Here is a 25,663-nt window from a genome sequence, read left to right on the forward strand (position 1 = left end):
ATAAGCATACTGTTTAAAGAATTGCCAACATTGAAAGCCTTTCTGTTGCCACGTAGAGAATACTTAACTAGATAATCTATAAGCCTTGGGTATTGAAATGCATATGACAGCATTTGTAATAAAGGACAGGATTACATTATTTTAAGAGTCTCATTACACTTGAAGACTTTCAGTCATCTCTGCAGGCTTTACCCGTAAACAGAATGCCAATAGTTTGGTCCATAACCTGTACAGTAATCCTTTTAAGCAATGTATCTTGAGCTTATTTCTTGTTTGCTTTTCATTTTTTACTTTGATCATGTTTTCCCCATGAAACAAGTAGATGTCAGGCAACAGGTCTTTTTTTGGATAAGGAACATTTTTACAAGTGGGGGCATCAGAGATTTTTACTTTCAGCATGTTACTTGGTACTTTAATAAAGCTGAATATAAATTATAATTAGAACTGCAGTGCAAGAAGTGGTTTGAGTTGAGTGCTGCTTGTTTTTCTTATACTTCATTTTAACTGGCATTCCATTAATGTATTTAAAAAAAAGTAATTTATTTTTTCATGCCTCACAAACTTTTTTGTTTCCATCTAGATATTAAGCTGTCATGCAGCCAATGCATTGAAATATTTTTATTCTTCTACACTTCATTTTGTCTTGGACTCTCATAATGACGGTTTGGCACCCAGGGCAGTATATTTAGTTTTTGTGGTTTTGAGCATAGCTCCTCCCCTTTCTAGTTGGCTGCACCAATTCCCATTGACCCCACCCATTCAGCTGTCTCCTGCAGCCCCCCCTTTGATTTGAAGTCACCAGCTGCCACTGAAATGCATTATTGTTTGTAAGACTGTAAACTTTGTTTCATTACTATTGTCCTCACAATCAATAACCATAAATATAGAAGCTTTACTCTCCATGAACGGGCTCTTAATTATTTGCTCTACTGTATTAAATATTACATAGCCATATACTATTTGTAATCCAGTCCACAAATTAACATCTTTTATTTATTTATTATTATGTTTTTTTAAGAAACGTTATCCTGTACTCTTATGATCTTTTTCTACATTGCATTTAACTAGCTGTTGTACTTGGATGTATTCAGTTGTAGTACTCAATTATTATTGTCTGGGTATTTTGTCCTTCTGTATTTTGCTAAGCCATCTAGAAGGTAAGCATTTATATGGTAATTGCATTAATCTTCTTAATGAAAACAAATCTATAAGCTATGGTTTGGCTGCATTGTAAATTAATTTGTGAAAAGTTTATTATGGTAGGGCATACTTTTATTATAACACCTGCAATTTACTCTCTCTCTCACTCTCTCCCTGTCATGCTCTCTCTCTCTCTCTCTCTCTCTCTCTCTCTTTCTCTCTCTGTACAAAAAGTTATAGGTTATAAACATACTTGTATCCTAGCTCTAGAAGACAAAAGAAAACTTGATTGCAGCTTCAGTATGCAAAAAATGTAGTTTATGATTAGTACCTAAAATAATGTGCTTTAACCCTGACTCAACAGCCAGCAACTGAACCTGCTAAGCTGACTGAGGAAGAAGAGGCCATTGAAGCCCTGAGGAAGGAGTTGAATGAAACTGGATGCAGAATGCAGAGCCTTCAAGCTGAAACAGAATCACTCAGAGCTCTGGTAAGTCATGTATTTGGATAATCTTGGCTGATGTGTTTATCATACAAGGATCAATTTGCACTAAGCAGCTTTTATCTCCCATCCTTACTAAACTGCTTAAGAACATTGCCTGCATCAGGCACTTTCATTTACCAGCCCCCACTAATTTGTATTCCTGTTCAAGACTGGCTTAAAGAAGCACTTAACCTGTTTCTTCTCCCAGCACCTTATAACTGCCTTTCATCAAAGACACAGCAGATTAAGAGAAATTTATTTTCATTTGGTATGGTCAAGGATTTATCACATATTTGACTCTGAACTTATTAGTCCACTCAGTTCTGTTGGTTTCCAAGCATCTTCTGTTAGTGAATTCACCAGAAAAAAAAACAAGAAATCACAACTGCAAGCTGTAGAGTCAGGCTGACTAAGTGCTTGCTACCTCCAAATAAGTCCAAAACTACTGTTCATAAAAGCAAGAATTATTTATTGTAGAACACAACGAACTGAGTGCTTTCACTCACAATAAACCTAGGGGATCATCAGAGTTAAAACTGCACATCACTCGATCCTTAAATAAGGAAAATCAAACACAGGTGACCCTTATCTAATGTAACTGCTGAAAGACATGCACCATATCATAAAAAATCATTCTGAAAAAACATATAAAAATTTAACCTTGTATGTTGTCAGGTATATGGATACCTTATAATAAAGCATTGTGTTATAGCAGCAGTGTCAAAGCCACTATTTTAACTGTGCTCTTAGCTTCAATACACTGCTAATAGAACAGGCTTCATTAATACCAGGGCTAGCCATGGCATTCAGTCTTAGTTGCCATGCTAGTTCTTTATATTCCAACATGTTTTTTGCACCCTCCCCCCGATTATTCATTTGTACTCTATCTGTAATAAAGAATAACATTTTTTTTAAATTAGCGCATTTGGTAGCATGGACATAGAGACCATTAGTGGTTTTCTTGTTTTTTATATCTCTTGTGTGTTCTGCCATACGTTCCCTCAATTTTCTAGTAGTTTTTCTTACATAGAAAGCCATACAGGAAATGCAGGAAGCTACATAAACTACATAACCTGTATTACAGTTACACTTGCCAGGACAACATAACATTCTATTGTAAATATATGGACCATCATTAACAAATTTACACATTCTACAACAACCGCATTTAAACCTTTTTGAATTTAGATTTCTATGTGTGTATGTGTACCTTTTCCAACTTTCATAGGTTCATAGGTAGGTACTAGGCTATCAGCCCAAGGGCCTAAGTAAGCCTAGCCAACAAGGTTCCCTGGCTTACACACCCAAGAAAGTTAATTTCCTGTGCCCCTGTCGAGCAGAGCCACAGAAGTGATCCCCAGGGTGTATTTCCTATTTCCCATCCCCTCATCAAATTTTTCTCGAAGAATGCTAATGAGGAACTTTGCTTGACATAGATGGGTAGCTTGTTCCAGAGTATAGGAAGTCTCTGGGACAATAGTCTATCCCTCCAGCATGTCCTGTTTATTTTGGTGACAAGATTTAGGTCCCTAGAGCATGTAGCTCAGAAGGATTGGGATTTCTTAAGGTGTAGCATGTCCAACAGCTCTGGGTTTAACATAGCTTTATATGTTAGGCAGAGATCTCCTCGGAGTAGGCGATATGCTACAGAGTAAAGCTGGAGTTCTTTTAGATGGTCAGTTTAGGGCATCTGTTTGAGGCCAGTAATCCTCTTTGTGAGGTACTTCTGTGGCCTTTCCAGCTGTTCCAGATGTCTTGTGAGGTACATTCCAAAAGGGGAGTTGTACTCTATAATGGGTCTAATGAGTGCCGAGTAGTGGGGAACAATGACCTCTTTTTTCCTGGATGAGAACCCTTATGTGATGAGTTGTGCCACATAGAAGGATTTCCTGACTACTTTGGAGATGTGATTATCAAAGGAGAGACTGCTGTCCACCTGGGCCCCAAGATCTCTTATCACACATTCGGCATTAAGTAGACTGCCAATAATGTGGTAGTTCATGGGTAAAAAGTTTTTACCAAAGGGGATGACAATGCATTTTTTGGCATTGAGCTTGAGGCCATGCCTCTGACACCAGGCATCTGTCTCAGTGAGGCCCTTCTGTAGGATATCCACATCATTTGGGGACTTGACTATGGCTCCTAGTTTGCAGTCATCTGTGAACCTCATTAGCTAGAGGCCTTCTGTGTTAGCCTGTACTTCAGAGAAGTAGATACCAAACAGGAGAGGTCCCAGGACTGAACCCTGTGGTACTCCACTTGTCACTGGTTTGAAGTCCGATTTGGAGTCTGCAACTTTTACAGTGTGGGTTCTGTCAGTGAGCCAGTTGGCAACCCATCTTGTGACGTAGGGATTTATACCTAGTTTAGTGAGTTTAGCTATAATTCCAGAATGGGGGATGGTGTCGAAAGCCTTGGCGAGGTCCAGATAGGCTGTGTGAACCACCTTACCCTCGTCTACGGCTTTGGTGACTGCCTCAAAGAAGTCAATCAGGTTCAGAAGGCATGATCTGCCTTTCACAAACCCAAACTGAGTGGGGTCCAGAGTTTGGAGGTTACCAATATCTTTGTTTATGAGTTCCATTATGATACATTCCATGGCCTTGCAGACCAGGGTCGTCAGGCTAATAGGACAATAGTTCCCAGGATCAGTGGTGGCTCCCCCTTTGTGAAGTGGGATAACTGTTGCTGTGCACCATTCAGTTGGCACAAAGCCTGACGTGAGACTATGAATGAACATGGTGCTTAGATGGGGTGCCAGTTCATTCTGAAGTTTGTGTAAAACACAGCTTGGAATGTTGTCCGGTCCCATGGATGCTGTGTTTTTGGTTTTAGAGAGTGCAGCTTTTACCTGCATAGATGTGATTACAGGGACTCTGTATTCTTCCTATATAGATATGGGCCCTTTAGGGGGTGAGAGGGGGGTAAAATTAGCTCTGAACCTATTTGCCAGGATGTTGGCAATATCAGTTGGTTCTGTAATTTTCATACCGTTGTGCTGTAATTCAGAGCAGATCTGGGTATTGCCATTGAGATTCTTGACATAGCTATAGAATGCTTTGTGGTTGCCCTTAGAATAAGTGGTGATTTTGTTTTCATAGCTAGCTTTGGAGGATCTTATAAGGGATCTCAGCTTCTTACTAAGGCTTACCAGGCAGCTCCTCCACTCATGGGATTTTAATCTCTTTTGCAACAGTTTCTTCCTTCTGCTGTAGAGTTTGTTTATGGCAGGGGACCACCAGATTGGCTTCCTTTTTGGAGGATAGCATCTTGGTTCTGTTTGGGATAGCACAATCCATGCACTCATGTAAGTGCTTATAGACTGCATCTGTGTAGGATTCAGCAGTCGTAACTGTATTTTCCATCTGCATGGGTGTCATGAAGTTCACCACTTCTGTCTTAAGAAGCATGAAGTTGGCTTTGGAGAAATTTTTTACCAAGGTTTCCTTAATGGTGGGTGGGGCAGGGATGTGGATATCTAGGGTGATTAGCTTATGGTCAGATCTGACCAATGAGGAGTTGATTTCAGGTGTGAAACACCAGTCACCAGTGTTGGTAATCACTAGGTCTAGGATATTTTTGCCCCTGGTGGAGGTGTGGATAAGTTGATCCAAGGGATTGGAATTTATGAATTCCAGAAAACGTTGAGTGAAGGAGTTGGTACATGAGTAGATTTCCCAGTTAATGGTGGAGTAGTTGAAATCACCCATTATTAGGGTGTTTGGTTGAACCCTAATATTTTCCAATATATCAAGAAAAGAGGAGTGGGAGTCCTGGGGCATGGTGGGGGATCTGTAGCAAGCTACAATTTGGATTGCAGTTTTGCCCAGAGTTAGTTGCACTTGGATAACCTTGGATGCATTATGCTGTGCAACTAGCCTGGAGGTGTGGATATCCTTAATGAATATGGACACACCTCCACCTTTGTTGTATTGGTCTAGGTTAGATGGCCGAAAAGTGTGGTATGAGTTATAGCCTGGTAATGGAGGGGTGCCCTTAGAATATGTAACAACAGGTCTTTCCATAAGTTCATAGGTTCATAGGTCCATAGGTTCATAGGTAGGTACTAGGCTATCGGCCCAAGGGCCTAAGTAAGCCTAGCCAACAAGGTTTCCTGGCTTACGCCACCCAAGAAATTATTTTCCTATGCCACTGTTGGGCAGAGCCACAGAAGTGATCCCCGGGGTGTATTTCCTATTTCCCATTTAGAAACCAATTGTTGGGAACAAAACACACTCCATTGGCTGTTGAGTATGTCAACTATATATTGCCCAAAAGAATTATTGTACTTTACAACCAAAGTTCCTTGTCTATTCTTCTTAACATCACTTGTCACAATGTTTACCTGTAAACCCAATTTTAAAATGGGTGCAAATTTCTTGCCTCAGAATTTTATTATTTCCTTTTTAACTTTCTTTAAAAGATTCATGGGATAACTCCTATCCAAGAACAACCCAATCAAAGTTTGTAATTTGGTAAAAAAATTAGCATCATCACTGACTAACTTTGAAAGTCTGACCATTTGACCTATCTATAAGAAACTTGTGAATAAGAGGTGGGTGTCCAACATATACAGAAAAGAGACTTATTCTAATGCAATGTTGCATTGATAGTTGTCATCCCCCACACCAAAAAAGAAGTATTATCAAAGGTCAAATGGTCAGACTTTCAAGGTTAGTCTATAGTCGATGTTTTGATGTCTGACCATGTATATTTTTGAGTATATGTCATATACTCATTCTTTCTAAGTATACATTCGGCCTTACTTGTGTATGCATGTATTTATATATATATATATATATATATATATATATATATATATATATATATATATATATATATATATATGTATATATATCTTTATATGTGTGTATATATCGATATATATGTGGATCTATGTCAGTTTACCGAATTAACATATAACCGAAACTGAAAAGAACGAGATGACAACATCGAAACTGCAGAACAGCAAATGTTCACAAAAGCAAAACTTACAGGAGAAATACACGTCTGCCCCTTTAAACTACACTGTGATTTACACCAACTTCTGTGGCCAACACAAAGCACTTTCCAGATGATAACCATTCCAGTGAAATGATGAACACGGTGTCCTCAACTTCACAACAACTATTTTCTATGTTTTTGCAGGGGAGCAAGCCACCCCCCCCCCTGCAACCCCACATACACCTGCATTCCCTGCAAGTTATATATACCAACTCTGAGATCGCACTACAGTGGGGAAAAGGGTGAATTTCCTGATCCTCACTGTTCCACAGTTCCATTCAAAATCTGCGAGGTTCTAAAAAACAAAAACTATGTTTAACATCGGTGTCTTGAGTTTTGGGTTTGTGAACGTTCATTGTGCCATTTCAATGTTGTTGTCTCATTGTTTTCAATTTCAGTCATATGTTAATTCAGTAAACTGAAGTAGACCCATGTATGTATGTGTATATATAGAGATGGCAGATATATGGATATGGATATATAGATATAGATATATGTATATATATTTGCTTAGCATGGTCCATAAACTCTGTATTTGAATGCCTTAATATCTTCTTCCAGACTATACCAGAGGTTCCTTATGCCATTTCAAGCAAACATGTTTTAATATATAAATAGCCACATTCATAATTTGCAGTCCGTTATTAAAAATATTGTAAATCAAGTCCAAGATCAAAAGAAAGATGGGCCAGATTCATTGATGTGTTCACTAAGTATATACCAAGCATACATGAGCTGTATTCAAGAACATACATTTGTGCTTTCTAGTCATTCAGAAAGATTACACTAAGTGTACATGCAGTCCCTCTCAATATTTAAGGCTGGAAGAAAATCAGTAGGAAAACTAAAATTTGGAGGAAGAAGGTGTAAGATGTGCTTGTGTTGTCAGTTTACTCTGAATGGTATCCACTTTGTGTAGGCGTTAATGAATCCCACAGTATGTTATCACAAAGAAAGTGGTAGTCTCTTGAACAGTTTCCTGATGTAAGTGAGGAAAGTGGCAGCTCTAAGCATTTTAAAAACATTGCGGAGGAGAAAGGAGAGATGAAGACAGATGAATAGTGTGACGACTGGGGAGATATGGATGAAGGCTGCCAGCCTAGTCAAATAGAATTTAATATATAATTCTATCAACTGTATAAATAAATGTAAAATACAGGCTTGTGTTTTTAAATGTAAGAAAACACTGTGAAATGTGGAACTGCAAAATATGTGACAACATTGCACTCTACTGGCCCAGTGAAGCATGTTGCATCCTTTCATGTTAGAATTCGGCCCGAGGGCGGCTGGATAAAGATTTCATGCCCATTGTTTTAAGGCTAAAGTTTATGACTAGAATTTAGATATGGAAGGTGCTTTATTGCTTTAGTTTCTGTTAGTATATACATGTGAAATGTCTTCTATTGTTGTAAGTTTCTGTGCAGGTGTTAGATTGCTAAATAATGCAGTTTGTGGCCTGAGAACTCAGACCAGGTGTTAAGATGATGCAATATGAATACTGGGAAAACCTAAGTGTCAAAAATTATGTAATTTTGGGAGGGCCTTAGAGACATGTTTGTTAGTAATGTTTAAATACTATTTCTCACAAGAGACCTGAAGCATTTTTGATCTGGACATCTAACTTATCAGCACTCTGCTTATGCTCACATGTAAGTTTTTAGCACTGTGATATCTTGTAGGAATAGTTCAAGCTAGTATAGATTAATTAGGTATTTTTCTTTGAAACCAGACCTGTCCTACTGTATTATTTAAAGTTTCTGTGTGATTTGTGAACTCTTAGATATCTCTGTGGTGTAGTAGTTTTGTCTTGTGTTTTAATTGTTTATTATTAAATATTTTTAAAACCTTCTACCTGTGGCTGCTTTGTCTAGAGATAAGCTCTGGAGTACATTGCATATTTATATAGAGTTTATTGTAATAGGCCACTCTGATAAGCGTTAGACTGTATAGTCACATTATCATTGGATATTAATATTGCACAGTAATAATTGGACACCCTTTTAAGGGCTTTGGGTAGCTGATAATTATTAGCTGGTGGTGGCAGTAATAACTACCATATAGTCTGGGTAAAGGGGCACAGCTGGAAAATCTGTGTCAGCCTTTCCTAGGAGTGTCTGTGAAGTTTTATAAATACTTAAAGTGTGTGTGTGTTATGTCAGCTGCTTGGGCAGGGACACGAAGCGTTGATTGGACAGAGGGTACTGGAGGTTTTTGCTTGCCCAGTTAGGCTGAGACCTGGACCCTATAGCTGTGCCAGTGGGGAGTCTTATTGGGGACCTGGTTAGCAAGGGAGCAGCTAGCCCCAGACTGACTGTGATCTCTGTGTGCACTTAAGGGAAATTGTACTTTACTGTGTGTATTAGTTATCCTTTCTCCTCTTCTATGAGACGACCTCCCTGGTGCTAGTGGTGAGGATTGAGGGTCCTTGATTGCTGGGCCAGGGCACAGTCGTCACAAATAGCAAAAAATGGAAAATACTAGATAGGGTTCTTGCTTTTATTGAAATCTTGTTGAACCTGAGCTAATTTATTTTTATTTATTTATTTTACATTTGTTGACCGGAAAAGTCTGGCTGGACACATGTCCATTTTCAGCGCTGGCCCGGGGAGAAAAGCTCCATTTTACATACAATGCAGTAACATACAATGCAGGCACATAAAAACTAGTAGGTATATACAGTACTATTTTGTCACACATTTTAGTACATTTTGTAAATAGATTTATAAGTTCAGAGCATGCATTTCTTTAGCATTTATAGATACAATATTTTCCAGTTATGCTTTTAATAGGACTTGTTAGAATTAGAAACTTGGTGGGAAAAGTTGTTGCTTTTATCTTTGTCTTTACCCAGGGGTGTTACAGGAGCATAGCCAGTTGTTTGAAAGGTGGGTTTTAGGAGTTCTTTAAATTGTGTAGTGGAGGTATTGGATGTGAGGGTGGCTGTTAGAAAATTCCAGAGTTTGGAGATGTAGTAGCTAAAGAGTGATTTCCCTGCTTCATTTTTATATTTGGGGACTTCTAGAAGTTTAAGGGTGCTAGATCTCAAAGTTCTAGTTCTGGTGTGAGGTCGTATAAGATGTTGGAGGGTTGGGATGTTGTCTGAGTAGTAGTATAGCTTATGTGCTAGTGACCGCTGACTGAGTTGATGTAGTCAAGGGAGTTCTAACCAGTTCAGTTTTTTGAGGGTGACGCAGTGATGTGTATGTAGATTCTGTAGCAAATTTAGCTATCTTATTGTAGAAGGATTCTAGCTTGTTTAGGTCAGATTTACAAAGGTTGGTTAGAACTGGGGATGCATAGAGGAGGGTAGATAACAGATGTGTCCTGGCTATAGTGGTTCTAGTTTGGGTTGAGAGAAATTGTTTTTTACGATAGAGCAGGCCTAGTTTTTTGTGAACTTTCTTGATAGTTTGGGCAGTGTACAGGTCGAATCTTAGGTTGTTGTCTAGTTCAACTCCTAAAGGTTTGGTCTGGGTAGTTGGGGTAATTGTGAAGTTGTGTGCTGGGGGGGGGGGTTATGAGAAGAAAAGAGTAGTAGTTTTGTTTTATTTTGGTTAAGAATAAGCTGATGGTTAGTGAACCAGGTTTCAGCTAGTGAGAAAGCCTTTTGTGTTAGTGAGTGAAGGAGGTCTAGAGTGGGGGCTGCACATATGATAGTGGTATCATCTGCATATTGTATAACTGAGGTCCTGGGGGTGGAGGATGGGAGTTAATTGGTGTATAGAGTGAAGAGCAATGGGCCTAGGATGGACCCTTGAGAGACTCCTAAGGATACTGGTAGTAGGGGGGATAGTTGGTTTTGCCATTTTACTGCCTGATACCGACTTGATAGATAGCTCATAAACCATGAGATGGAGGAGGTACTGAGGTTTAGTGTGGAGAGTGAGTTGAGGAGTCTATTGTGGTTTACCATATCGAAAGCTTTAGATAAGTCTAAAAATATGGCTGAGATGAGTTATCCTTGATTTCTATGGTAATTAATGGTGTTAGTGAATGACATAAGTGTGGTGGATGTACTGTGGAAGGGTCTGAAACCATGTTGATTTTTAGATAGCAGTTTGTTTTCTAGGAGGTAGTTCATAAGTTGAGTGTGTACGAGCTAAACATTGATTAAAGCTAAAAAAGAATTCTGCTAAACAGCAGCTCTCTAGTTTTCAGTTAAACCATAATTCTCATTCTCAGTGCAACAAATAAGCAAAATGTTGGCTGTTCCTATTTGTCAGAATTGTTACTAGCTCAGCATTCCTTTGTTTCTGCTGAAGTTGAAGCTGGCTTAATCTGCATTAACATAAAGAGAAAGGGTTTCATACCTGTCATCTGATTCCTGGATGAAAGCTTAATGAAGCAGTTCAAAAGGGCATGCACAAACGAAAGAAATCAGATCATCAGCTTAAATGTAATCCCACTTGGCATTCATAGGAATTAACTGTGTGATGTCACTCACGTTTATGTGGCTTCTGAAGCATAGCAAAAGAGAGGTAAAGAATGGCCCAGCAAAAGCGGGCATGTTTGCCCAAAAGTGCTGTCTGAAAAATGCTGAATGAGAACTGTTTAAAAGCTGATCTGGTCCTAACACACACACACACACACACACACACACACACACACACACACACACACACACACACACACACACACACACACACACACACACACACACACACACACACACACACACACACACACACACACACACACATACACATGCACACAAATGCAAGCTTGCTTTACCATAGCCACTCCTACTAAGCCCTTATGTCAGTCTCCTCTTCAAGTGACCCTCTCTAAACTTTCTGCATCTCCTTTTTTCTCCGACAGCCATTTATTTTGTGCTAACTCCATCTTCATCAAAATATGCCTTGTGCTTCATTTGAATTTGCATTTGATATCACCAAGCAGCTGCCTGCTGTATTTTTATTCCTACAGACTTACATTTCTCTGCCACCATGTTATTTAGCATCAGGAGAGTCCATGTCCTTGTGATCATGATTTATTCAATATGACTCTAAACAGTACCAGTGTGTTTGTCCACTCTGTGGGCAAAATGGCAATAGACAGACAGACAGATAGATAGACAGACAGACAGATAGATGGATAGATAGATAGATAGACAGACAGATAGATAGATAGATAGATAGATAGATAGATAGATAGATAGATAGATAGATAGATAGATACACAGAGATATCTGTGGTGACAGTTATTCATAATCACTCAGACACCCTGATGCCACAAGACGGCTAAAGACAAAAAGATCCAGCTGCACCCCCTTTTACTTGTTAGAATAAATTCAAGGTGGTGATCCTTAATAGGTAAGTCATTTGCCTGTTGGTGAACTGTCTTCCTTCTTATTGCTGACATTAGACACATCTTTGCTCAGGGCTAAAATAGCTTGCTCTAAGCCATGACTGACTGCATTAGACTGTGTGTTGCTGCTCTAAAGGTACCCCACTCTTCAACCTTTATATTGAGGCACCACCACTAGAGTGCTGTTACTCCATCCCTTCAGCCTTTTATATTGTGTTAACACTTCCTCACTCCTTTCTTAATTACCAACTTAAGGTGTATCACTGAAAAGCACTAGATATTATAAAGCGTTAGCAAACCAGTCTTCACTTCCATTGCCAGATTGGTATCCTAAGGCAGTGTATATAGTACAAACTGCATCATGTCAATTCAAAATTAAATCCTGATCAATCCAGTAGATTCTGTCTGTGAGAGGTGTAAATACCTAGCAAACTTGGAGGCATCCCTCTCCTGGTCAGCATCACATTTTTAGACCCCCCCCCCCCCCAATCCACATGTAACATCCTCAAACAGACAGCACAAAAATGTTATACATTGATGCCATTAAAATGTCTTTACTCAGGCCTTCTAGAACTCTTATGATTAGGTATCAGCACAAACCCCTTGGTATATCCACTCCATGCATCCCTACTTCATCAATTCCTCAACAACAAACTACCCCATATACAGTACAAATAAACAAGTTTCTGGAAAGAATGCATTTGTAATTGGTGACTTTTATTTTACATACAGATTACACATTCTCAAGGCTTGATAAAGAGAGGGTTACTGTCAGATGCCTCTCAGGTGCCTGGATTGTTGACATAACAAAGGTCCTTTATATCCTTTCCTCTAATAAGTATGACTAAGATAAGATAGTAGTCCATGTGGAAGGAAGTGACCTGCTATGCAAATCTTGAGGGACATGCAGAAGGGCACGTTGGAATTTGCTATGCAGGTATAAAATACATTTTAAGACCAGCTCAGAGTAATACCCACTCTTCACTAAAAATGGTGCCCAAATATAAGGCAAAGATAATTGTCTATTATGCATCAGCATGGGATAAGACTATCCACAGCCCAACTTAGTTAGAAAGGACAGTATGCATCTCTCATTCAAGGGATTCTTCATTCTGGCTAAAACGTTTGCTACCCCCACAGTGCCTAATGAGCATACAGCTTAACAAATACATCATATCCCAAATTGGATAGCATCAGGGTGGCTCTTTTCAGTGGCAAGATTCTTAATAACCAACTACAAGATCTTGAGGCACTTCAATATATAGAGCAAGTTCATGTATGTGTAGTTCCTGAGGCATAGGTCATATGAAAGGAAAGCACTTCCTCAGTGTCTGTGTTTTTTGTGTACCATCTGTTTTGGCCCGTTAGAAACTGCAGTGGAGCCTTGGTATTTGTCAGTGACTGTATACCTTTAAAGCTTGACACACAAAGACTCCAGTTAGGAATTCTTAGAACTCCAACTTACCTTAGGTAAGTCAAATTTCCAATTTGTAGCCTGTTATTGACCCTCAATATGACCCCAGAGGATCTTGCACAAATCCTGGTATTCCTTGACTATATCCCTATAAGCAGCACATTAGTAATCCCCAGTAATTTTAACTACCCCTCCTTTGATTGGAGCATCTACACTTCTAGAACTGGGTATGTATAATGATTTTTGGATTTGGTAAACAAAAACTCCCTGTATCAAATTGTCCTCATACCCATCAAGGGCAGAAATATTGTTGATCTTATCCTCAGAAACATAACCCATGCCTCTTTCATTCTGCTGGTATGTCCCTCACCATTTATTTCAGACCACCATCTTTACTCACATTCCCTCTGTTCCCTCTGTAACCAACACTGCCCTCTTTAGCGTCTTCATAAAGATTAACCTTGTACAGATATATAACAAGAGGTCTACTTTTACCCACAACATTCTAACAGTTGAGCTTGGCTATGTAGACAGCTACACTAAGGCTTTTTATGCCTATGTAGATAAATGCACTGATCTAACAGTCCATACTAGAATCAACTACTTTGGGAAATTCAAAAATAAAACAACTTTGTGGTCAGTCAGCATAAACTTTATAATAAAAGGAAGAAATTCCCTTAGCATCAAGTAGGGACAGTGCCCCCCCCCCCGCATGAGAATAGTATAATTAACCTCACCATGAAACTAAAGATCTTTATATTAGCCCACAAAATATCACAAGAACTAAGGCTGGCATCTGAGGCAAAGGATAACATCAAGTCCTTCTTTAGCTGAGCTAGAAAAACTAGCATATAATTAACAGCATTGATCTGAATGTTTCTACAATGGGTCCTTCCACTCAAACCCAAATTATATGTCAAATATACAGGCAAACAAATTTGATAACAATGTCTCCCCTGTAATGCCCATCCAATTTCAATCATCCATGAGTTGCTTCCACCCTTACCATTATAAAGGAACATGTCTTACAGGTACTTTCAAAACCAAAGACATTTCCTGGATAGGTACTGATAACATACCAGCTTGTCCTGTAGTCATGCCTCTCCACAAGGGTGGGCCCACCATTGACCCTGGAAACTACAGGCTTAGTCTTACAAGTCTGATCTGTAAAGCCATGGAATGTATCAATAACAATCTCATTAGCAAATATCTCATTATGCACTTTATGCTCAACCCACAACAGCTGGTTTCATAAAAGATAGATCCTACCTGCTAAATCTTGTTAGCTTCTTTGAGGAAGGTTACTCAAGTGCTGAACAGTGGCCATACTGTTCATATTAGTTATTTTGATCTGGTCAATGCATTCAACATCATATCACATGAAAAAATTGTGAACAACTTTTAAACAAAGATCTACATTTGATAAGATGGATAGTCAACTGGCTTAAGAACAGAACACATGTTCATGTTACAAATGCTTCTTTTAACATAGAGAAAATGACCAGTGGTGTCCCCCAGGGATCTGTGCTCAGTTATCTTCTGTTTGGCATTTATTTCTCTAATCTCAAAACTGATAATGATCTCTGGTTGACAAGATTTGCTGATGACTGTAAACAGAATGCAATTGTCAAGACCTCTAAAAACACAGATAATCTTCAAAATGAGCTAATATGGGAAAATACCTGGTGCATAGAAAAAAAAAACAAAATTATATTCCAAGAGATGTACTATTATTCCAGTCAGATAATAGGAAATCATTACATAACACAGCACTGACAGCACCCTGTTATCAAGCAAAACAGTGATTAGAAACCTGAGCACCTGAATAGATAGCTGCCAATCCTTTGATTACTATATAGGTACTGTAGTTAGAAAACCCATATATATTTTGAACTAATTCCCAAATGTATCTCCTCCAAATTCAAGAAAATGTTCTTTACCATAGATTCAACCTTAGTCAGGCCCATTACAGAATATAACAAAAACATTGGCATGTACCCTACCATATGCATTAAAAAAAGACAATAAGCTGTAAAGGTTACTAGCCAAAAGGATCTCTGGCCACAAGAATCATAGTTACCTAGAGAGACTAGAAGCCTTGTTCCTATATTATGTGTTTTATAGACTCCTGATGGGAAATTTGTGCCTTGCTTAATATACTCTTAGGGCTCCTGCTATTCTTGGGTTCCTTTCACTCAGTAAGTCAAATAGTACAACTAATAGTAGAAGCAGTGATTTAAACCTACATCAGGAAATGAATGGAACATACTGGAGGGATTGAATCACCACCCAGCATCTCTCCCACTTTGAAATAGACTTTCTCTGCAAGTCAAGCAATATGACTACTTATCTTCCTTCAATCATACCTTCAATAACTGGATAGGTACCCTTAAATTTATATCATGATGAACAGGCCTTAACCTCCTTGAAAAGGGTGGTAAATCCATAGGGTGATTACTTGGCAAGGTGCACATGGTCACTGGACCACTTGCATTGTATAGACCATGACTCTATGATCTTACATGTAATGTTATGGTTTGGGGCACAGAAGTGTGCAAATCCAAAAGAACATGGACTAGGAGTGATTGTGTTAAGGAGACCACAATGATACAGGCTGGAACAAAGGAGAAAATTTGCCTTCAGACAGTGGTTTATTTTCCAACCAATCTCATAACACTTTTGTGAATGATTGAGACATGAGTTACAGATGCATGAGATTGCCATTTGAAGTTTTCTGATTGGTGTGGCAGGACAGGAGAATACATTATACCCAAATAAAACTATCAGCAATGAGTTTGCAGTGCATGTAAATGTTACTGTGGAAAGAACTGAGGGTGTAGAGCTGGTTTGGGGTATACATTGTTGAGAATTCTATGGTATACATAATTAAGTTTTCGTGCAATACTCAACATGTGTATACAGCCTCCAACTATTAAGAGTACTACAGTTTTTTAACAGCTCTATCCCCCACTACATACATCCTAGGCTGACATAATTTACTACCTCTAAATATCCATAGCATAAACCAATAAACTATTACAATAAAACACTGTCAAACCACTGTAGAACTAGTCTGATTTATTGAAACATAAAAAAGATAAGTGCTTCCGTCCATTTAGTATCCACTTTAGATAAAGTTACTTGCAAAATCCATGTGACAGATGGTACTGTCGACAGCAGAAATGAAGACAGCATTCAACTCAGCTTTTCCAGAGAACCTGTTTTCAACACAGTTTGTCACTTTGCACAAGCACCCAGAAGCAGCTTTCAAGTGATTGCTCTCTTCTTGAAGAAATTGCATTTATTGAGAAATGGATGATTTAACTAAGGTTCAAGCAATAAAATAAATACCCCACTGCAAACTGCATGGCTTTAGGTGAATTTAAAATAAAAACAAATACTTATTATTACTAATTATTCATTTGTATTTACTTATTATCTACAAACTACTGGATACCCCAGCTGGAAGCATGATCTAATGTTATATATTTCCTGCAGAAGCTGTTTGAGAAATGTGCAGGTCTATCATTGCAGTTATAAGCATGCGAATGATAGTGCATAATCAGATTTATGTCTATCACTCTGTCACTTTCACCTAAAGTCTCCTCACACCCCACACCCCAAGGCATCTAACCATCATATTGTTTAGCAGTGTGGATAAACAGAATACTGAAGCCCTAATCAGAAAGACACAGTCCAGAGGGAGGTAAAACTCAGAATAATATCAGAAATTCTTCAAGTGGCAGACCAAACATGATCACACTTTTGCCCTATAATCCAGAAGGATCATATCCATTTATTAGGAAGGAGTGGGCAAGTGTTTCCTAAAATATCTTTACAGTTCTTTATTTTTTAAATATTTAGCTTCGGTCAGCAAGTAATGAAATTTAGTATATGCCCAATTTGCAAAGCATTCCCCATGGCCTCTCTCTCTGTCACTCTCTCTTTGACTACCGTCACTGTAACCATACTATTGTTTGCTTATTTTCTGTCGCTTTGCTTCATAACCAGCATGTTGCATATGCTACCCAAGATCAGTAATCCACATTTAGATGAGCAAAGACATAGTCTTCTTTTTCTCTTCCTGTCTTTGGTTCCCATTTACATGGTAGGTAATGAGAGAGAGAGGGGACTAGTCTTCAATATAGCTGCTGCACAGGCTAGCATGCAAATTTATTTTTTTCTGTGTCATTGACTAATGACCACTTTCTGTGTTAGACTCAGGACCCATCAACATTTTCAAGAGAAGTCTGAATTTTGGGTTTCGGCTTTACTTGGATATAAGATCATATACAGAGCAGTACAGGTTTATGATATTATTTCACATTCTAAAAAGGTCACTACTGCCCCTTTCTTATAAATATCTTCAGAAACATGGACCTATACAAACTCTTGGCATGGGGTCCTTTCTCAACAGCTAATATTTTAGTGATTTTTTTTTACAAATGCACCTGGTAAAATATACTGAAGAAGACTCTTCTAATTAAATTTTATCAGATGTGTTTGCGCTAAATACTTTAAGTCATTCAAGTAAGCAGATGGGTTCAAAAATGCTCTTTTTATTTCTAAATGAATAATTTTAATAAACATTTATACAATATTAACCAGAAGAAGCAACAACATCCAATGAACATAAAAACCTTAAATAATAATTTAAATAAAGGGGAAGATTTGACCTAATGAATGTTATGGTTCTTGATTACTAATGAACATGCACAAGCAAGGCTATTTAATTATTTATTGTCTTTTGTTTACTGGGAAAGTACAAGTGGGCACAAATCCCATTTTCAGTGAAGACGCAGGGAGAAAAGCTCCACATAATTACAATGAACAACAATAAAAACTAAACATTTTAAGTATTACTTTGCAGGTAGCATTGAGATAAATAGTAAAGACATTTATCATATACTTTAGGCGTTATATTATTTTACATAAGTCAAAGACATATAACGGCTGAAGATAGTACAGCATTGATAATGCACATAGGTTCAGTATCTCTATATGTATACTGACATTAATGAGGTAGGATATCACTAGAGCAGGAACTGAAAAATAAAGGAGGAAGGATATAAGCAGAACTAACCAAGAAAAGCATAATTATAAAACTTCTAATAGTGGACTGATTGAGATAATAGTAGACAGCTAAGCTGATGAGGTGGGAAAGGAGGGAGTATTAGTAGGAGATGCTTATGGATATAGGTTAGTTAGAGGAGCAATAGTGGAGATGAAAGAGAAACAGACAAGGATAAAAAAGGTGAAAGAGCAGGGTGATTGATAGAGAGATTGACAATGAAAGATAAACAGAAAGAAAGGTGGGTTTAGTCAGGATGGGAGCATGAGCATTACCATGAGGACATTAGATGTTGCTTTAGGTTGTATTTGAAATGTGTGGTAACGTTGTCTTGTTTTAGGATGGGTGGGATGGCGTTCCAGTGTTTAGCAACATAGGATGTCTAAAGTGAGTTACCTGCACTTTTACGAGACTTGGCCCTGGTCATAAGATATTTGTAATGTGAGTAGAGATTCTAGGACGGAAGTAATGTTTGTGGATGTTCTTCATGACTGGCAGGCATTGGGTTTGTGTACTATTTTGTGGGCACTAAGCAGTTGGAAGAAAAAAAGGTAATTAGACAGTTCAAGCCAGTGTAGGACCTTCAGTGCTAGGCAGTGCTGTGAATGGTTTGGTACAATGGATGAAAACTTAGCCGTTTTATTGCACTAACATTCTAGTTTATTTTTAAGGAGAAATGAAGGTTACTCAGGATGGGTGCTGCATAGAAAAGTGAAGGGAGAAGATAAGATGTTGCTAAAACATTCCTAGAGCAGTCAGTGAGAAAGGGTGTGTTTATTTTCTATGATGAGTTTTCTTGATGTCCTAAGTGATGTGTTGATCATATTTTAACTTATCACCAATTAAGACACCAAGAAGCTTTGTGTTGGAAATTGTTTCAATTGAGATATTATTTGCTGATGTGAAGTTGAAGGTTTGTTTCTGCCCTGATAGAGATTTGGATAAAAACAGCATTATTTTGTTTTTATTTTTTGCATTTAAAGGTAGTTGGCAGTCATCTACCCAGGTCTTAGTTGAATAAAGAGTCCTGAGTCATCTTGCAGAGTAGTGGCAGACTTGTTACAGAGTGTACAGATTGTGGCATCATGTGCATATTGTACTATGGAGGCTACTTTGGTAGCTTTCTGAAGTTTATTAGTGAATATGATGAACAGTAAAGGGCCTTTAATAGATCCCTGAGGTACGCCAACAGAGACAGACAAAAAAGGGGAGTGATTTTGTTTCCATTTTACAACCTAGAATCTGTTGGTGAGATAGCTGTGGAACCAGCTAAGGGATGAATGTAACAGCCCTAAGCAGAAGAGTTCATGGAGCAGGCATTAGTATGAATATGCGTCAAATGCTTTTGATATGTCTAAGAAAGGGGAGGCTACTGAATTGCTGCTGTTTCTATTAGAGTTTATGATTTCAGAGAAACTGAGCAAAGAAGTAGTGGTGCTGTGGTGATTATGGAAACCATGTTTAGTGCTGGAGAGGAGATTGTTATTGTTAAGATGGGAAAGGTGTTGGGAATGAATGCATTTTTCTATTATTTTGGAGAGTGGAGGTAGAATGGCTATAGGTCAGTAATTAGAGAGGTCAGTGTACGTTACCCCTTTACAGTATGTAGAGGTATGATGGTGGATTTTTTTCCATATGGCAGGGACATAGCTTTATGTAAATGAATGGTTTATGATTATAGATATAGGGTATGCTATAACATCTGCAGAGATTTTGAGATATTCTGGTGGCAGGTTGTCATCAGTTGGTGTGCTTTTTTTTTACATTTGGGATGTGTTTTGTGATAGGTAGATACTGGTTGGAGACCGAAAGGACTTCGGTGGTGATTAGTACTGTTTGGGATATGAAACTGATGGGTGATTTTTTTGTTAAGTAGAAAGAAGAAGAAAAAGGGAGACAGAGTATATAAAATGTGTATTAAATAGGGTAGCTATAGGGACTGAGTTATTGGTGGTAGTTGGTAAAGGAGTCATAGTTTGTCCTGGGTATAATAAGTCTTTTGTTTGCATTCCAAAAAAGTTTAGGGTTCTGTTAATGATTGCCTTGAAGCTTGAAAAAGTTTTGTCTGATCTGATAGCTTGCTAAGAAAGGCTCCTAAACTGTCTAATATATTGACACTTTTTATGATGCTTTGTCAGTAGACCACGCTGTCCAAGCTTTATCTCTGTTTAGCTTGAGTTACCTGCTTTATCTTGTGAGCCATGGGGTGTGGCTAGATTTGATTAATTTTGATATGACGGGAGCTGGTTTGTTTATTATGTTAAGGAATGTGTTGTCAAAGTGAGTTACACTGTTAAATAGAGGTAAGTATTTTAGAATATCCCAGTTATATTTGTAGAGGTAGCTCATGAAGATGTCATTTCTGAAGGAGGAGAGTACATGCACATTACTATAGATTGTGTGTTTATGTGCATGACTCACAGCAAAGGCCAGTAGATGGTCAATGATGGTATTGGGTAGGCAGCCTGGAGCGTTAATTTTGTTAGGAGTGGTAATGAGGATCCATTCTAATGTAGGCTCCCTACTACTGCATCTATCTATTCAAGTAGCAATAGTGATTATTTTGGTAAAACCAAAGAGACTGATGGAGAGTGTGGGAGAGTCAGAGGTGATAAGTGGGTACTCTATATTAACGTCACATATGATGATGGTTTCCTTGCTGATATTATGAGAGATCCAAAAAATATTTTTTTCTAGTAATGGGATGTTGTTTCCAGGAGAGATATAGTTGGCAGTGATGCATATGCGCTTGTGTTTTTTGATCTGCAAGAGAGAGATAATTAATTCAACACTGTTAAAGCTGGTGTGGGTGAGAGAAAGGAAATGATTTCAAGGTGGTTTGTGTATATCATAGCTAATCCACCATCTGTCTCATGCTGTCTGTTATTTCTAATGATGTTTTAACCTGAGGGGAGAATTTCCTGGTCCTTAGTACCTGGTTTTAGCCAGGTTTCTGTAGCTTATTTGTATGTTGGGGTGCATAAGGTTGTATAGGAATGTTACTGTGGTAGTTTATTGTAGATGCTCATTATCTTCATATGTATGAGCTTGAATATTAAACTTGAAATTTCAGAATTTTTCTGCAACAAGGCATTGGGATATACTTCAGGATCATGTTAGCAACAACATATAATCTGTAACTGTTTGGGTTGTACTTTGTACTAAGCATACTGTTCACTATTCTGGGAGTCTATGAGAAAATAAAAACTTTACAGTCCTCTGGTTTGTATTATCTGTATGAACTGTTTAAAAGTTACCTTGATGTTCCCAAAAGGGGAGCCCTTTATTTTGGCCACACAGAATTACTTAAGAGCACAAAGAAGATTAGGGATAACATTTTAGAGAGGGGAAAGTTGCTGCTTTTCCAGCCCTGAGAAGAATTTGTATACCTTTACAAAATGGAGACAAAATAAAATGCACTATTTCAGACTGTGACAGTGAAACAACTGATTATGCCCATGTCTAAGTGGCAGGGTCTCAAATCCCTTTAACAATTTTTGATAAAACCTTCAAACTATTATACTTGGACCTTCATAATGCATCGATAACTGCCATTTTGTACTTAGAAATTTCATTGGAGCTTAATCATGACTTTGACCAGGGTCTATATTACAAGATCGAAAGCTTAGGTGATCGAACACCTAAACATCGAACTTGTAATATCAAAGCAAAAAACAGTGAATGTCTGATTTAATGCAGGGAAAGATTTCCCATGGCCATTCACCGGACTTTGCCGTTTTGTCTACTGTAAAGTAATCTCGGAGTTGGTATATATGGTTAGGGGGGGTATGGTGGGCACAGCCCCCCACATTGGGAGGTGGGGGTGTGAAGCCCCCCCACTTAGTTTGGGTGTAAATTTATTTTTTTCCATGGCCGACCGACGTGTTTTCCTCCGGCATTCAACATTTTTGGGTTTGATATTATAAGTTCGATGTTAGGTGTTCGATCACCTAAGCATTCAGTCTTGTAATATAGATGCCTTTGGCCACAGTATGCTGCCATCCATTGCATACATAGGTTTGGCTACAACATGTTTGCTAAGACAGAAACATTTTCTTGGCAAACTATATATGTCTTTTACTTATTTTCAATGACAGCTAAATAAAGAATTAATCTGGGCATGTGTTGCACTTTTCTACCCTATAAAGAAGTCACACACACCCTGTCAGTGTAAACCAGGTATAATGCAGCATGACAACTGTAAGTAAAATGCCAATGTGAGATACTATATTCAGTACCTGTATATAAAAAACACATACCAGTATCAATATCTTTGCCTATAAGAGTTTTATTTCTTTTTTTTTGCAAACGTTTCTGAAAATTACAACTAGGTATTCAGGTAAGAAATAGATTTCAAAATGTCAGTCTGAAAGTGGGAATTTCTTTGCTATTTAGTGTCATATTGTTTTAAAGCAAAAACTCTGCTTGATTTAATGAAATCTATAGGATATAACTTCTGATGTAGTAGCAACTCAGTAAAGGTATACTCCAATTTATGTATAGCATTCCTCACAATGAAAAGTTATAAAACCACCTTTCATGAAACTCAAGTATATTACAATATGCCAGAATGTCAAAGTGAAATAAATGTGTATGCCCATGTATAAAAGCCAATGTCTCATACTTTTTTTAGAGTTTTTGACAAAACATTATCCTTAAACTCTTTGATACAAAATGTATCTATTACTATAATTCTTCCTTTAGTGACTTCAATGCAGCTAAATGCTCACTTTGGTCCCTACCAGATTATATCTTCAGAAAGGGAGTTTTGAACATGGTATTCTCTCATGACAAAAGCATTTTCCCTTTTTGGAGACATTTATATTACTTTTACTTCAGATATAATGGCATATTAATACATATATATTCTGGACATGTTTTTAAATCACTCATTTGATCACTCTGCTTGTCAGCCACCAGGCTCCTCTCACCCATTTAATCTATTTATTCCCCATCACTGGGATGAAAGTCAACTAGGAGGGGCCATTAAGGATATTTGAAGGTGTGACGCCCCACCACTGGCAACAGTAATCATAATCAAGGAGCCTCAGTCCTCACCACAGGCAACAGTGGGGTATGTACACATTGGGAGGATAACAAGTACACACACAGTAAAGTGCAATTTTCCTTAAGAGCACACAGAGATCACAGTCAGTCTGGGGCTGGTTTCTCCCTCTTTCTCTGGATTCCCAGTAAGACCCCCCCCCACTGGCACAGCTACAGAGTTGAGATCTCAGCTGAGTGGCCGAGCTAAGACCTCCAACACCCTCTCTGTCCAGCCAGTGTTTCGTGTCCCTACCCAAGTAGCTGACACACACACACACACACACATACACACACTTTGAGATTTAATTTATACACACACACACACACACACACACACACACACACACACACACACACACACACACACACGCACACACACGGGAAAGGCTGGCACAGGTACTACAAGGCAGTTTTTTCTGGCTAGCAGCCACTATTTATCAGCTATTGTAGGGCCCTTAGCAAAGGGTGTCCAGTCTTACTGTGTAATGTTACTATAAATCCAAGTGGTAGTTTGACCAAGAACAAGGCTGTTAGGAGTGGCCCACAGTGTCACCAAATACATATGCAAGTACTCTCAGAGTTTAAATATCTCTCACAGATATCAGCGACAGTGATAGCTTGAAATATATTTAATAATAAATAATAAAAGAACAAGACAATACTCAGTAAGCAATCAGTTACATCAGAGTTCAAAATCACAGGAAATAATTTAAAACAGCATTGCAGGACAGTCTCAACTAAATAAATAAAGAAAATATCTAAGCTATACTTCACTATATTCCTATCTGAATTTAAAAGAGTTACTGCACCCTAAAATCTTACTTACAGAAAGAACAACAAGCAGGCAGAAGTGCAAATATGGTGAGTGGATGTTTCCAGGTCAAAGATAAAATACAAAATGCACAGTCACTCTCTCAGAGAGTTCTTAAATTAATATCAAATATTACTACTAGGATACTTGCAGCATGACATCATTTTTGTCACCTGACTTCAGTTCCCAGGCTCAACAACCATTGCTAGAAACTGCTAGTATTAGCATCTCCCATGTGAAAAATACATGGCTCTCAGATCTTTGCAGCTGCTAGAAGACATAAAACAACAGAACATTTACAAAACAATGCAAAAGGCTCCCTAGTTTTAGACATCCTGCCTCCTTGCTGCACTGAAACTGAAAGATAATATTTATTTTATGGCGCAATTATAAAACAATTTAATTTCAAGTATTTTACTGAAGTTTTGCAAGGTAACCTTCTATGTGCCAGTCCCCACTGTTAAAACATATACATTTTACACAATTACAATAGTTTATATACATTTCTGTTCTGATCCAGCAGGGTACACTGTGGTCAGACCTCTAAGCTGAGTACTATACAAACCCTTTTCACACACACTTAAGTACCAGCAGTTTGATACACACATAACATACAGTTCTAATATAGTCGTAACACAAGCAGTTGCATCATGCTGATATTCATAAATGACATATTACTATTTACAAAATTCCAGATAGCCAGGCTGGTAATATCTACTTCTGTCACACTTTTATATAAGTCATATTAATATTCACAAATGCCATATAATTATTTACAAAATTCCAGCTAGCTTGGCTGACAATATTTCCTTTTGTGACAGAAGGATTTTTCTTTTTAACCCTACCATGCTTGTGAACACCTGGCTTACAGAGCTTGAGAGAGACATGCAATGGGCTGCCTGTGCTGGTTGTTCCTCACTTCCACAAGGAATGCTGTCAGCAAGCAGCCCTGCCCCTCCCCTCAAGCATGAGAAATAATTTCCCAAGTCTCCACTAGAAAAATCTTTCTTCTCCATGTGATAAGTGAGCACCTGCTACTCCCCTAGCCTCACAGTAGAAGTGAACAAATCACAACCCATTATTCCAATTCCTCCTTTCCTGAGTCCTCCAGTGCTAGGGCAGCTAATTTAGCAACTGGCACATGGGTTATGGTAAGGGCTCTGTACCTCTGTGCCATGCAGCCAGGCTATATTCTGGGAATGTGCTACAGTCTTACCATGAACAGAAGGCATATGCCTATCCCAAAGGAGAATGTGTCAAATGTTTGTAAAATGCAAAAGGTAACAGCTATAGACATGCTCTGTTTTCAATATGGGAAAAAGGTCATCCAGCTAGATTTTGCACAAATTTTAGTAGCACCATTTCACATGTGAAAACTATAAATTC

At 38.2% G+C, this 25,663-nt stretch overlaps 1 protein-coding gene across 1 annotated transcript in view; it reads left to right on the top strand.

Annotated features, from left to right (window-relative positions):
• BFSP2 (beaded filament structural protein 2) overlaps positions 1-25,663 on the top strand; it is a 234,103-nt gene that overhangs the window by 91,577 nt on the left and 116,863 nt on the right. Inside the window, exon 5 of the mRNA XM_044066099.1 lies at positions 1,505-1,630. Coding sequence (XP_043922034.1) covers positions 1,505-1,630 — 126 coding nt within the window. The remainder of the gene's footprint in view (positions 1-1,504; positions 1,631-25,663) is intronic.

The sequence above is a fragment of the Protopterus annectens genome, chromosome 3.part0 (assembly GCF_019279795.1).
Source record: "Protopterus annectens isolate FY-2018-M chromosome 3.part0, PAN1.0, whole genome shotgun sequence".
Taxonomy (NCBI): domain Eukaryota; kingdom Metazoa; phylum Chordata; order Ceratodontiformes; family Protopteridae; genus Protopterus; species Protopterus annectens.